This window comes from Mauremys reevesii, linkage group 12 (assembly GCF_016161935.1).
Source record: "Mauremys reevesii isolate NIE-2019 linkage group 12, ASM1616193v1, whole genome shotgun sequence".
In the NCBI taxonomy this organism is placed as follows: domain Eukaryota; kingdom Metazoa; phylum Chordata; order Testudines; family Geoemydidae; genus Mauremys; species Mauremys reevesii.
Genome location: NC_052634.1, coordinates 433870 through 448159, shown reverse-complemented (window position 1 = coordinate 448159; position 14290 = coordinate 433870). Strand labels below are relative to the sequence as shown.

At 43.5% G+C, this 14290-nt stretch overlaps 3 protein-coding genes across 7 annotated transcripts in view; 2 read left to right on the top strand and 1 right to left on the bottom strand.

Annotated features, from left to right (window-relative positions):
* Positions 1-11: 11 nt before the first annotated feature.
* Positions 12-8827, top strand: CENATAC (centrosomal AT-AC splicing factor). The gene is made up of 11 exons (XM_039496525.1): positions 12-206; positions 1562-1728; positions 3058-3156; positions 3752-3818; positions 3911-3973; positions 5517-5581; positions 6190-6298; positions 7019-7049; positions 7446-7535; positions 7908-8040; positions 8600-8827. The coding sequence occupies exons 1-11, from the start codon at positions 90-92 to the stop codon at positions 8679-8681; spliced, it is 1023 nt and encodes a 340-aa protein (XP_039352459.1). The 5' UTR covers positions 12-89; the 3' UTR covers positions 8682-8827.
* A 26-nt stretch (positions 8828-8853) lies between these two features.
* RPS25 (ribosomal protein S25) lies at positions 8854-12522 on the bottom strand. Of its 2 annotated transcripts, none has more exons than XM_039496529.1 (5): positions 12363-12522; positions 11947-12042; positions 10560-10743; positions 9500-9629; positions 8854-9025 (listed from the first exon to the last, which is right to left on the bottom strand). In XM_039496529.1, exons 1-4 carry the CDS (start codon positions 12489-12491, stop codon positions 9535-9537), a joined length of 504 nt encoding a protein of 167 aa, XP_039352463.1. In that variant the 5' UTR covers positions 12492-12522; the 3' UTR covers positions 8854-9025; positions 9500-9534. The 2 variants fall into 2 exon arrangements, with proteins under 2 accessions (XP_039352463.1, XP_039352462.1); XM_039496528.1 differs by having other exon boundaries at positions 8967-9025; positions 9531-9629.
* TRAPPC4 (trafficking protein particle complex subunit 4) overlaps positions 12491-14290 on the top strand; it is a 13345-nt gene continuing 11545 nt past the window's right edge. For 3 of the 4 annotated variants that reach the window (XR_005586692.1, XR_005586691.1, XM_039496526.1), the window contains exons 1-3: positions 12495-12818; positions 13343-13517; positions 13764-13867. Coding sequence is in view for 2 of the 4 variants with exons in the window: in XM_039496526.1 (XP_039352460.1) it covers positions 12644-12818; positions 13343-13517; positions 13764-13867 (454 nt within the window). In the remaining 2 variants the exon portion in view is untranslated. Of the gene's footprint in view, positions 12819-13342; positions 13518-13763; positions 13868-14290 lie in introns of all 4 variants that reach the window. The other variant, XM_039496527.1, reaches the window with a different exon arrangement.

The window sequence follows — 14290 nt, the reverse complement described above, 5'->3', positions numbered from 1 at the left end:
CTCCTCTGCGACCGCTACACACAGAGTCGTCGGTCGAGGCAGGCGCCTTAAGATGGCGGCGGTCGCTAGGCTGGGCTCCTAGCGCCGCGATGGGGCTGTTTTACTGCCCCCTTTGCCGCCTCACCGCCTTCACGGGTCGGCGTCACCTCTACAGCGGCAGCCACCAGCAGCGGCTGCGGGAGGCGCTCGGCCGGCTGCAGGCCAAGGTGAGAGCCGGGAGCCCCCGCTTGGGGGCTGCCTACGGGGTTACAAGGGAGCTCGGGGTGTGGGGGCGAGCTGGAGGAGGCGGGGAGCCAGGACGCCAGGGTTCTGTCCCCGCCTCCGACACCAGCTCACTGCTTGGCTGGGATGAGTCCCGCCTCCCCATCAGGAAATACGAGGCCTTGAGTTTGCCTAAATGCGAAATAATAGAGGTGCTTGGCCTTCTCACAGCTCATCTTTGGTGGTAACTGAGTCAGCATTTCCCAGAGCATGGGGCTGTGGGTCTCGGGGGAGACGCGCCACAGGGGTGTGACCAGGCACTGCCATTCTCCCTTAGCCCCCCCTTTCCGAGTTGTTGTTTTTCTAAAGTAAGTTTCTAACTTTTCTGATTGTGAAAAGATCCAAAATGTGAAGCGAGTGTAAATGCTGCACGGATGTCCCATGGAGTTTTGCCATCCAAACCACTAGCTCTGAGGTGTGCCCAGCCCTCCTCATTTCAGTGGCTACTAATGCCAGTGCCAGTCAATGGCTAAGGGTATGCCACTGGCAAGTGAACAACAAAACTTTTGTCTTTGAGGTGTTTAAAAAAAAACCCCTCAAAGGACAAAAGTTTTGCCGACAAGCGCCGGGTGTGAACAGCACTTTGTCAGCAGGAGCACTCTTCTGTCGATAAAGCTAACTCCGCTTGTTGGGGGTAGAAGTTTTTTGTTGGCAAGCCAACGAACAGCGGCTACACTATGAACCTTTTAGCAGCACGGCTGTAGCAACACCTCCAGGTAACTAAAAGCTGTGTAGTGTAGACGTAGCATTAGTCTTCACTGGGGGGGAAAAGTGTGTTTTTATGCTGAGAGCTATGTTGATGTAAAAGCCTACTGGAGTCATCAGTAGTTTTTATCTGGATGTAGCTAGTTGATGTAAATACAACATGGAAGATAAAAGGTTGACATTGATGTAAAAACTACTTGGGCCGTGTCACCACTTGTTTACATAGAGACAGCTAATGTGAGATACCTGTCTCTGTGTAAACAACATCTTTTTCTACAGTGAAGACAAAGCTTAAACATCAATGTCAACTATTTTACTACTCACGAAAGCAGGTGGGAAAGGAGAGGATAATTAATATTACAAAAATCTGCATTGGTGTTTACTAAAGTTTATGTGGGAAGGGGAGATGAGAGTTCAGAAGACTAGCTGGGTGGAGGAGCATGAGCCAAAGATGTATACAATAAGAGGCATAGCCCTTTTTAAGCACATGATGGGATTGTAGGGGCCATGATTAGTTTCATTTTTGTGAAGCGGCCCAGCTTTCAAAAATTTGGTAAACAGGAGCTAATTTACCTCTCTTCCCTCCTTCATTCAGGTGCAGTTGGCTCGGAAGATGATTAAAAATGCAGTGGTTGTGAAGTATGAGGTAGGGGAGCATGATCAACTCTTCTGGTGTCTCTGCTGCAAGCAGGAGGTGAAAAGGCACCTGAGCCATGGGAGCCTGACAGTGCTGCATGGGGGACTTCTGCAGCACATGGCCAGGTAGGGTGCCCACAGCCCTATCTGCATCCTGGGGGGATGTTATGTTGTTTAATAATACTTTGTATGTGCACAGCCCCTCAACTCTGAGGCACAGAGATGAAGTGACATGCTTCAAAATCATATAGTGAATCAGTGGCAGAGCTGAGAATAAAACGAAGGAGTTAATAACTAGATCCCTGCTGTAACCAATTAGATATGCTTGAGTAGGATAAGAAGTTAACATAATTCCAGCTCTACTGAAGTTTCTGACAGCCCTTAGTTTTTATTCCTCTCTTGCCACTGACTTGCTATAAGATTTTGGGCAAGTCACTTCCCTTCTGTTTACCTCCATGATCCTACGTGGAGGTTATAAGAACTAATGGTAAAGTATATGATGCAAGTTGCTTAATGTGTGCAGCTTTCTTAATTTGTCCACTCCAGAAGCAAATAACTAAAGAAAACACACCCAAGATGGTCTTCCGTGTATATCTCTAAAATGTGCACAACCTTATTTACTTACAGAATCTACATTAAGTGCCTCCTGGGGGGTGCACATGATGACAATTCAGATACGGAAGTGTTGATCTTTAAGATCAACATTTTGATAATATTTTAATGGTAGGTCTGTATAATATTGTACTTCTAAAAAAAAAAAAAAAGGTGCAAGGTCTGTATAACTGTGGTGAATAACACTTTGCTGTTCCATAAATCTTTCCTTATTAAAGTGTGGTTGCTCAGAGACAGCTTTCATTAGCTTTTGTGTGGACTAATTTGTGAGATATAGGAAGAAGAAATGGTCACACTCTACAGCTACGGTGATGATCATGATACAACTATCAAGGGAGACAGATGTGCTGTGTGTGTCTTTCAAGGCTTCTGTGACTTAGCCAAAATTCTACATCAGAGAAGGGCATGAACCAAACACCAGATTTTAGTGGTGTGTGATGCCCAAACACACCTTTGAATATGGACTTTGTTACTGACTTTTCTAAACAGGCTAAACCCTAAAATTGGGGTTGCACAAAATACAAAATTTTTATTCTGTACTTTGCTTTTTCATGTTGCTTTAATGAGCAATGAAAACCAATACCTGTAGTGCTACAGCATATGTTACCTGCTTCCAATATCCTTTTATCTTGGTATCCTTATCTCTCTAGTTTTTGTCACATAGCCATGGGCAACCCAAAAAGTTGCTCTATCAGTATAAGTTAATAAATCCGTTTGAGATAAGCTATTAAGGAGACATGTGCCAGTGATTAATCATGTGCTCTCTACTTAGTTTAGATTGGGAGTTCAGGCTTTAAGTGATTTTAATCAAACTTGATTTTATTCTTTTTTCTTTTTTTAAAGCCTGGAGCATAAAAAAGAAGCTAACAAGTTCTGGTGGGAGAACAAAGCAGACGCCAAAATAAAGCAGCAGTTTCTGATTTCCCCTGAGGACTATGAACGGTATGTAGGCACTTTGTCTGTTTCTTTGCTTAGGGGTATAGAACTTGCTACATTAGATCCAACTATTGATTCAAAATTCTTTGGAACACAGATGTTTTACTGTGTGTATTTGTGGTGGTGTACAAATAAATAATTAGCCCAGACTCCTGCTTTGAGCAGCAACCAATATCTGATACCATCATCCCCTGCATCTGGCTAGTTACACTGTGCTAGGGATGATTTTCTGACTTCCCCAAGTGATCACCTCACTTTGTTGAGCATAAGATTAGCTCACCCTCTAGTAGCATAATTATAAAAAAGCTGAGTCATAAGATTATCCAGTCCTGTATTTATTCCAGTCATATGTACATTGCAAAATTTTAGCATTCATCATGGCTTATGTTCCATGGGCTTTACAACCAGTAACTCATTAAATCCTTGCAGGGTCCCTGCAAATCTAAGCCTTTTATCCCTCTCTTACAAATAGGGAAACTAAGGCACAGAGAATCAGCATCAGAGGTTGAGGTAGAAATTCAGGTGGTCCCAATTCCCAGCAGTTCAGCTGTCAGACTAAATCATGCCACAAAAGTGACTGATCTCTCAAATATTCTTTTAGGTTCAAATCATCGCTTGTCAAAGCTCTGGATGCTTATGAAGAAAAAGAGGATGAGGTCATTAAAGAGGTGAACAGAGATGCCCTAGGTGTGCTGTGCCTGACTTACCTGTTTGCTTTGCCTTTTGTCCTTATCCTATTTCTTGCTTTGTTTGTTTCCAGATGGCATCCCATATCCGAGAAGTGGAGCAGAGCAGACAGGAAATGGTACATGCTGTCTTAGAGGTTTGTTTTCCCAGGATGCACCTGAGCAGTATCCAGCAAATGATTGATTGTTTCCACAAGCCCTCTGAGTTCTTATAGATGGCTATTTTCTGAATTGATTCTTATTTTGAAACTACATACAATTTACTTCTAATAACTTGTTCTCTCTCCTGCCAGTGGGGAGGTTCTGATGTGACAATTGATAGGACTGCTGCACTGTGATTGCAAATCTCTGGCTTAATTCAGGTGTGGTTATCAGTCTCACAAATAGTGCAGTGCTTATGTTTGAATGATCACTGTGACAGAAATCTTCTTATCCTTGCTAGTTCTTCTAGGATAGGGTTGGATGTGGGTGACAGAGAAGGAATCTGGAATAAAATGTACTATTATACCTGCACTGTGGAAAACTACAAAGAGTCTGGTGGCACCTTAAAGACTAACAGATTTATTTGGGCATAAGCTTTCGTGGGTAAAAAAACCTCACTTCTTCAGATGCATTTTTGCCCACGAAAGCTTATAAGAACATAAGAAAGGCCGTACCAGGTCAGACCAAAAGTCCATCTAGCCCAGTATCTGTCTACCGACAGTGGCCAATGCCAGGTGCCCCTGAGGGAGTGAACCTAACAGGCAATGATCAAGTGATCTCTCTCCTGCCATCCATCTCCATCCTCTGACGAACAGAGGCTAGGGACACCATTCTTACCCATCCTGGCTAATAGCCATTTATGGACTTAGCCACCATGAATTTATCCAGTCCCCTTTTAAACATTGTTATAGTCCTAGCCTTCACAACCTCTGCAGGTAAGGAGTTCCACAAGTTGACTGTGCGCTGCCTTAGTCTTTAAGGTTCCACCAGACTCCTTGTGTTTTTTGTGGATACAGACTAACACGGCTACCCCATGATGCTTGTGGAAAACTAGACACTTAAATACCCTTGTTTATAAGATACTAGTATGTATATTACCTTCATGCATTGCATTCTCTAAAGAAGCACCTGGAACCAGATATATCCTCTTGCTGGGAGTTCAGTCTTGCACTTACAGGGGATGGAATCTGTTAGGCCTTTAGACTATACTCAAACAAAACAGGTAAAGTTATTGGCCCTTTTATATTTTTAAAAAGTGCAAAATTTGTCTGACTCCATAGAAAGGGCATTGTGGTGTTGTAGATTCACTCAATGACTCTAGTTCAAATTGCTTTTACAAATTAAAAAGATTGCACTTTATAATTGTGGATGCTGAAAGCACCCTGGGCTCCTCAAATAAGTCTGGCTCCATCCTCATCAGTAATAAATACTCTGCAATTTGAACCTAGCTTACAATCCTTTTGGTGATTCACAAGCCATTGAAAGACAGCTCACTCTCCGTATTTGTTTCCTCTTGCTTGCACTGCAGAGCCAGGGCAAAAAAAACAACTTTAGTATCTACACTGAAAATTCCCATTTTCCTTGCCTCCAGAATATAAACATGAATGTATGATTGCAATATGAGGTGTCTCATAAAACAGGAAGGGCCTTACTGTTGAATACCAGAAAAAATGTTTATTTTTCCTGAATCAAACTCAGCCTCAAACAGGGACAGAACTTTGCGATGAGTCATCTGCCTTCAGTACACCTGGAGGGCATAAAAGGTAAGAAATTTGCCTTTTATATCATTGTGTGTGTGTCCCCTCTGCTTAGGAGTTTTGAATTTGGTGAAGTGCTGAATAGCAATTATCTAGAGAGTTACTAACACTGTTTCCCTGGCCAGTATAGCTAGGGCATTAATGACTGTTGCTATCACTGTACTAGCTGTTACTTACATGTACCATTTCTCTGAGTTAACACAGTTCTCAAGAGCAGCAACAGGCACCTTCAGCCATCTGCAAACCCCCAGTGGTCAAATTCATTTTTCCTTCAGTACCATAGAACAAACAATTCATGTTACCCTTTCTGAAAAGGTGGATAATGTCCTGCCTCCAAAAGGGTGTTTTAAGGACTGAACATTGCAAAGAGCTAGACTGACAGAGTACTTTATAAATGCTAATTATTGTTAGCTGCTGCTGCTGAATTGCCTCTCCTCCTCCCCATTCAAAATCTCCAAACTTGAACACGTGAATTGAAGTATTTATGCCTCACCTGTGTCCCAGAACTTTTATTTAACAATTCCATGGTGTAGGTTGAAGGACATTCGCTCTTTTGCTGTTGTCTGGATACCAAATGCCTTACCTGACAAGCTATTTTGGCTCCTGTGTTCTAGTGACATCACCATCACCACAGAAGAGCAGCTTGGTCCAAGTGCCATTCAGATAACACCTGATTTAGATTGGATGGAAGGAAACCATGCTCTGACTTTTATTGGCCACCAGGTAAGGTTGGGTAGGAGCTTACAGAGTCACTTTCCGTTTTTCATGGGTACTGGTATTTCAAATCATAGCTAATGGAATTCATACTTTTAGCATTTGGTAAGAATCAGATTTATGGTTTGTAGGCTTCCCCAATGGCATAACTACTGAGAAAGCAACCCAATGGATTTCAGTGACTGGGTGGGTGAAAAACTCTCAGCTCTGAAACATGGGACTTTTGTTTCACTAACTGAATGTTTCCTAAAAGAAAGCACTGAAAATGAAAGATCCCTAGTACAGGCTAATCTGTTAGATGGGGATAGAGAAAAAGACCCTTACCCTCTTTGTTTATCTTTATTGCAAGGTTTCATTGGGGAAGGGAATTTCAAATGGAATTCATACTCCCATGAGCTGCTATTTTCAGTTACACCTCTACCTCAATATAACGCTGTCCTTGGGAGCCAAAAAATCTTACCGCATTGTAGGTGAAACTGTTATATCGAACTTGCTTTGATCCACCGGAGTGCACAGCCCCACCGCACTGCTTTACGGTGTTATATTGAGGTAGAGGTGTATCAGGGTCCCCTTGTCTATTTGTCCATACTTGAAGATCCGTGCAATCCAATAGTTTATTAACTGTTACTATTTTTTGTGTATCTGCTGTGGTAGTACAAAGTTACAATAAAAGTTGCTTTTTTTAATCATCCAGTTCTAATTGGGATTTTCTTAATGTTTTGAAAACAGGAATCAGAAAGGAAGGGAAATGTTCACACAGGTACATGTTTAATTGTTGCCAGGGTTTCACATTTACAACCTTATCAAACATTTCTGGGCTGAACCCAGCAGAAGACTGCAAAGTAATTTTAAAACATAAAATTGTGGCAGGAGTGAGAATTGTTATCTATTGTACTATTTCAGACTGCTTTTAGGTATTAGAATTGAGTGGAGCAAAATCAGGCTTATAATGGAAACTCCTTTGAAACTAACTGTATGGTTGCAAAGTGTGAACTGTAATGGCTCTTAACTGTGAAAATTAAGATGTGTAGTCCTTTATTTTCTCCACAAAGGATAGTACTTCCAGGAGAAGCCATTTCACCACTGATTTGTTAGGGAAAGTATAAAGAAATTTTGTATATTTCAGTAGTCCAGCACATTCCCTATTACCTCCTAGGTGCCAAACCTCCCTGGCTGATGCAGGATGAAGAGGAGTTTGGAAGTAAACAGCAGATTGGACCTTCATATGAGGACTTTCTCAAAGAAAGTGAGTAGCTTTGGATTACTTCTTGAATATATTGAGGTGAGGTCTAGTTTTTAAATTCTGGTTTTATTTAAAAAGCAAATCACAATACATAGAATGAAGTGTCTACTACAAAGTCAGTGTGACAAGTTTGTGTATAAAACTTCAGTGGTGCAGGGTAGATGAGGTACATTAAACTCTGCATAGAGGCTAGGTAATGGTGATTTTATGATGATTCTGGAGATGAATTCCAGTTAAGAATCAGACTCTGGTGAGAGAGAGGAAAAAAAACCCTACCTGTTCCGAGAGACCAGTATTCTCCCAACCATATTTCTATAACTTTTCCTAAAATGTTTGATAGAACCTCTTCACTCTCTCTGAACTAATGATTCTTAGAGGAGAAGCAGAAGCTGAAAAAGCTTCCAGCAGATCGTGTTGGTGCCAACTTTGATCACACCTCTCAGACAAGTGATGGCTGGCTTCCCTCCTTTGGACGGGTCTGGAATCATGGCAGGAGGTGGCAATCTAGGTAAGCATCTTCCTATGATGGGCTGAAATTCAAAAGGTGGGGTTCCTTGTATGTATACAGTGCTGGCAATTTGTAGGAAGGGGATTTCTCAAATGATCATTGACCTGGTAGTAGTGTATATGAAATAGATGTCTTGCTGCAATTTGTGAAATTCTATTGCTGAAATATCTCTTCACCACCTTTAAACAAAGCCATGTCTCTGCTGCAGCAACACTGAGTTCAGCACTTCAGCTAAAACTTTGCCTTATATTGTGTGACTGCTGCTCTCAAAAGAGGCTGCACTTGGTATAAATTGACAGTTGTAGGTGTAGTAGGGTATTACAGGCTGAAGCTTACTGAAAAGTACTGATTTAGATTGGTGAACAACACTACTGAATTACAGGGAGTGCTGTTTGCCACAGCTAGCAGAACCATCCTTATGAAAGTTAAACTGTTATAACTAATGTCTCACTTAAAAGTGCATATAGGTGAGCATCTATGATAAGTGCTGTTCTGTAGTGCTGATTATAGTATGTTTCCTAGCATGCTGCATTCACCTAGCTTTTTCATTTTTTTAAAGACATCAGTTCAAAGCTGAATCCAGCAAAGAAAGAGACAATCAAAGGAAGACCCGAAAGAGACCAAAATCTGAGCTTCAATGAAAGATACACGCCAGGTATTTAATATACAAAGTGTGTAACTTGACACCATGTCAGTGCTGTTACATTTACCACAATGTATAATACTACTGTATAGAAAAAACAAACTAATTTTGCTTATCTACCTTTATTAAAACTATTAAGTGGGACTTCAGTGTGCTGTTCTATAGTGTAGATGAAAAAAAGTGTCCAAGGCTGCTTTTGCCAGATCTATCAGCACCATACCATTAAGAAGCATATGAGGATATTTTACACTCCATCTCACCCCCTTAAGAAGCAGCAAACAAATTAATTCAACAATTTTATTGTATACATTTGTCTAAGATTGCAGAGGTGACTGGAAAAACCTGCAAAGCAAAAAGCAGTGAATTAGTCAATCAGTTGTGTGGAACTCATCTAATAAAATCCGTCCTACTGCAACACTTGTAATGTGAAAGAAAAGTCCTCCACTCCTGATACTTTTTATGAAGAAAAGAGTTTGGATAGTTGGTTGCTATTGGCCAGATAGCAAATTCCAGAGAGGCCTTAAGGCAACCGTGGGACTAAGAAAAGCATGGAGTGAGTCTGACAAATGATTGACCCCATCTTCTCAAATATCCATTACTATAACAGCACAACCTCTAATTTATTAGAATTTCCTTCTTCCACTTATGTGCAGGCAATAATTCACTATTAGTGCTGTCAGCACTATGGCTGTTTGTTTTTACTGTTTAGAAGTAGATTCCTAATATCAGGGACTCCACAAGGCACTGGAGGAGTCCACATTAGGATTTTGGCTAGCAGTTCTATTAACCATGTGTACATCAGAGGGGAAGGGATACCTGCAACTCTAGAATTTCAATATCACCTCACTTTTTTAAGCATCCTCCCCACCAGCAGGTGCATCTCCACCCTTTGTGTTTCTGGTGTAAATCACTTGGGCTCGGTGCTTGGACACAAGTTTGATCAAACCTACAAAGGAAGCAGAAAACATTTAGGAAAACAAATGTGCAGAACCTTTAACAAGCAGTGTTAACACAACCATGGGAGACACACATTTCCAAAGGTTGAGAGCTTGACAGCATTTCAATAACAGAAGTAGATTGAAATAAGTGTTCCACTGTGCCTTCTACCCTAGGAACACTGAAATAAATTCCTATTGAGGCCCCTGGCAACCAGAGTCAGAAGTCCTGTCTAGAACACAGTAGTCCCAACACTAAATGTTCTGCAGAATAGCAGGACTTCAGCATGATCCAGGAACAGTTACCATTGCAAAACTGAGCCAAGTTTTCAGTTGTTAGCAAGGTGCCCTCTAATTTTTTCCATTCACATGCACCAAATTCTTAAGGTGAGGCCAGTAGACACAAACCTAGAGAAAATATATATTTTTAAAAAGTATCATAAGCTCTGGGAAGCAGCTCCAAGGCAGAGGGCAGGAGGGGCACCTGAAGTGCGCAGCACTTTATAGCAGAGTGGGCAGCCGCTGCAGCTTAGAGGGAACTTAGGTTGACAGCACACCTGGCTACATAGTCTTCTCCTGCCACTGTTTTCCACACTAGATATGATCTTACTGTTCACAGATACTATGAATATCAAGCAGCCATAATTTTTTGCATTATATTTAAAAATATTATGAACATAAGTAACTTCTGTAGGAACAGATTACATCAATTCTGATGTGGTCTTATAGAAAAAGATTAAAATGCCCAGTAAAATATCTATTAGACTGATAAAAGAAAGGAGACTTAAGATTTAAAAAAACCTAAAATGCTCATTATTGAACTCTCTTGTACACAAGCTACCTGCAAATAGATTTGTATCAAATCAAATAACCAACAAATAAGGGAGATAAAAGAATACATTTGGTTTGAGGTCCCCCAATCCACAGTTCAGTGTTTTTACCTTTGCTGAGCAGTTCTTGGAGGGCAGCCCTTGCTAAAGATCCTCGAATCTTCAACCTTTCAGAGACTACAGCTGGTGTGATGAGCTTGTAGTTGGGCACTTCTTTGCACAGTTTATCATAAGTAGCCTTATCAAACAAAACAAGGTTGTTCAGCTTGTCTCTTACTTTCCCCTTGGACCACTTCTACATGAAGAAAAAGAAAGGGAACATCACCATCAAAGAAGCAACACAAATATCCTCTCAATGAAAGCTCTGCCATGATTAGCCTTTCCTCCATGACCACCTATGCAAGCTTGTTGCTCAGATGAGCAACAATTATAGAGACACCCCTATTCGCTGTTATCAGCGCCACGCTCCAACATGCACAACAGGGCCTTTTCTACACTACCACAAAATGAAAATTCCAGAGCAGACAGCAGTCAGGCATTTTTACCACTATTATTCAATCATACTGTGTTAAGCCACTTGAGGGCCTATTCAGTACTATCAATGCTGCACCAGTAAGTCATCCACAAAAGTGGCAAAGTGTAACTTGAAAGTAACATTTGCTTCTTTGTGATGTATAAAGCAGGACTAAACTTTCCCACCCAACCAGCTCAATTTTCACATTTGAAATTCAGGCATTAGCTACCTTATAACAGTATGGGACATCCCAAAATTAGTAGGATTATGATGTTATACTTACCAAGGAAGTGAAACCGTCTTCAGTGTTGAAGAGTCTTATAAATCACCTTTATACTAATGGGGGTAGCGGACTGCAATTTGCCCCCTTGCAACTCAAAAGTATAAAGGGTTGAAGAGATACTCCTAATTTCAATAATCACATGATATTCCCTCTTAAATAATTATATCAAGTTAAACTCTAAGGGACTATAAGGTTTACAATAACCTGCTAACATTTTTAATCTACTTATTTTTACATGGTGTCTAAGACATACAGTTGGCAATTAGCAATTTATATAATTTATTTTAAAGCACTTCAAACATTAAAAAAAACAGTTAAGAGCTCTATGACACAGAGAAACCTGTTTGAAAGCCTCCCTCCCAGTCACCAAGGAGTTAGTCTGTAGTCACAACTACTGTTAAATATCGAATGGAGAAACACTCCTATATAATTCTTAAATACAATTAACCAGTATGATTAAAGTAGAGATTTAATTATAGAACAATACACTATCTCACTGTGTGACCTTACACACACCCTAGGGCTCGGCTACCCAAGAAAACCAACCACACAGCTACTGCTCTCTGCCCTCCAAGGGAGAGGACACAGGCTCATCTTACAGAGGGCACGCAGAAAATAAATAGTGACACAAGTGCTCTGCTGAGTATCCAGACCCTACTGCTGAGCCCAGAGGACCCAGGCACCGCAGTGCAGACTCCTACCTTTTTTTTGGCTTTACCCCCAGATTTGTTCACTGGGTCCTTATCTTTCTTCGCGGACTTCCCCGCATCCTTCTTCTTTTTATCGTCCTTGGGGGGCTGGAGAAAGAAGAGATCGTGGGGGGGGGGGAGGAGAAGAGAGATGAAGGCAGGCTCCAGCCCTGGGAAAATCCGCCCCCACCCGATACCGCCAGGCGCAGGCCCGTCGAGTGCACGGAAAGAAGCTTCCACGGCGGACACCCCGCGCCCCCAGCTTCCACGCGGCCCTAACATGAGCCTTCCCCACCCGGGCGCCTGCCAACGCGGGAGAGTCCAGGGTTAGGCCTCCTCGAGGGAACCGGCCCCCGCGTGCTCCGGCTCTCTCGCAGAGACCCCTGGCCTAGGCCAAGCCGAAGCGCTAGGCCCCGGGGCCGGCTCACCATGGCGGCGGTGCTGGCGGCGAGAGCAGCTGCTGCCGCTGCTGCTACTTCAAGATGTCGGATGAGAAAGGAAAAAGCCTGCTCAGGGAGTCTGGGAAACCCCGTGCTTTCACTGCACTTCCGGAGCATGTGGCAACACCGCGTCCGGGTCAACCGGAAAGAAATACAATTCCCATAATACAACGCTCCAAAATCGGAAATACGTCTCTCTCCCACAATGCACTGCGCTGGCGCGTAGTGCCGCTCGTAGAACTACCTCGCCTAAAGTGCTCTGAGGCGACATGGCCATTTTCAGCGTGTACGTTGTGAACAAGGCCGGAGGCCTCATCTACCAGCTGGATCACTACGCGCCGCGCTCCGAGACCGAGAAAACCTTCAGCTTCCCCTTGGACCTGGTGCTTAAACTGCACGACGAGCGCGTGGTGGTGGCGTTCGGGCAGCGGGACAGCATCCGGGGTGGGTGTCCGACCGGGGATCCTGCGAGGCCTCTGGCACTGATAGCGCCCGCCGGGGGGGTTGGTACAGCCGGCTGGGGGGGGGAGCGGCCGTTAGGGGGCTGGTACCGCCCGCTTGGCGGCACTGGAGGGATTGGGGTGCCGGTACCGGCTGCTGGAGGGGGAGGATGGTGCCTACTAGGGGGTTAGGGGTGCTGGTACCGGCCACTGGGGAGGTTCGGGGGCTGTGCTCACTGGAGAGCTGTTGTGGGGGCTTGTGCTTTTGGGAGGTACTGGGGCACATTGGCTACCATGGCACTGATGTAGTAATGCCCACCATTGGGAAGTAGTGGGTGGGAAGTAGTGTCGTGACACTATTTACACTTTAACAGTGGCTGTGCTAAACCATAAATACTCGAACAGTGATTCCAACTAGAGACAGGTCTAGAGAGGCTAGTGATAAGGTCTGCTATTGGCGTTCCTAGTTCCAATATTCATGTGAAACAAATAAGCCTCAGCTCTGATTTTTCCCTTTGCTTCTTTCAGTTGGACATGCTGTGCTTTCCATCAATGGCATTGATGTGAATGGGAAATACACTGCTGACGGGAAGGAGGTGCTGGAGTACCTTGGCAACCCTACCAACTACCCTGTGTCCATCCGTTTTGGCCGGCCTCGCCTCTCCTCCAATGAGAAGCTCATGCTGGCCTCCATGTTCCACTCGTGAGTTTGCACTGGGAAGTCTAGCTCTCTGTGCCCTGGCTACCATGGCACTGATGTAGTAATGCCCACCATTTGTGAGGCACTGGCCAAACCCAGAGGAAGACACATTCCTTGCCCCGAAGAAGGTACACTTCCCAAAGATAAATTGAGAGTGGAGAAGGGATCCAGTATACACTATCCTATCTCTAGTAACTTGAAGAGGAATCTTTTGTGTTAGACTTAAATAATTTCCCTTTGTTTATGAAGGTTGTTTGCAATTGGGTCCCAGTTGTCTCCTGAGCTGGGGAGTTCCGGTATTGAGATGTTAGAAACAGACACATTTAAACTACACTGTTTTCAGACCCTAACAGGTAAGACTTACTGCTCATGTTATCCCTGTTAGTTCAGTCATGAGGCTGTTTCTCCCTCACTCTGAAAAGACAGTACAAGCTGCTTTATTTACCCTTGTGGGATTCTGTGCATGTGCAGAATTAATGACACCTGCAGATTTCTTTGCTTCCCTGCAGAAAAATGACTTCCTGACAGGGAAGCTGCAAGAGCAGTCACGCACCACTCCCTAGCTGTGCAGGTACATTGTTTCAGGCAGCTGGCAGAGAGGTAAATCACCGCAGGGCTGGGGACACTCCAGCCAGTGGCTCCTACCCTGAGCCGGGATCAGCTGCTAATCCTGGCTGGGCTGGAGGCAGGAGAAGACAGGACTTCCTCTTCCCCTGCAAGGAGTGGCTGGGGCTTCATCAGACCCACCCCCAGCTGCAGGAAGCTCAGCATCCTTC

What these genes read in the sequence shown, in the direction of transcription:
- RPS25 (XM_039496529.1), bottom strand. Translation starts at nt 12,491, where the DNA reads ATGCTCCGGAAGTGCAGTGAAAGCACGGGGTTTCCCAGACTCCCTGAG. An exon ending in CCGCCAGCACCGCCGCCATG is followed by an intron (nt 12,043 to 12,362) that starts GTGAGCCGGCCC and finishes TTCTTTCTCCAG; the next exon opens with CCCCCCAAGGACGATAAAAA. An exon ending in CCAAGAACTGCTCAGCAAAG is followed by an intron (nt 9,630 to 10,559) that starts GTAAAAACACTG and finishes CTTCCTTTGTAG; the next exon opens with GTTTGATCAAACTTGTGTCC.
- CENATAC (XM_039496525.1), top strand. Translation starts at nt 90, where the DNA reads ATGGGGCTGTTTTACTGCCCCCTTTGCCGCCTCACCGCCTTCACGGGT. An exon ending in TCGGCCGGCTGCAGGCCAAG is followed by an intron (nt 207 to 1,561) that starts GTGAGAGCCGGG and finishes TCCTTCATTCAG; the next exon opens with GTGCAGTTGGCTCGGAAGAT. An exon ending in ACACCTGGAGGGCATAAAAG is followed by an intron (nt 5,582 to 6,189) that starts GTAAGAAATTTG and finishes CCTGTGTTCTAG; the next exon opens with TGACATCACCATCACCACAG.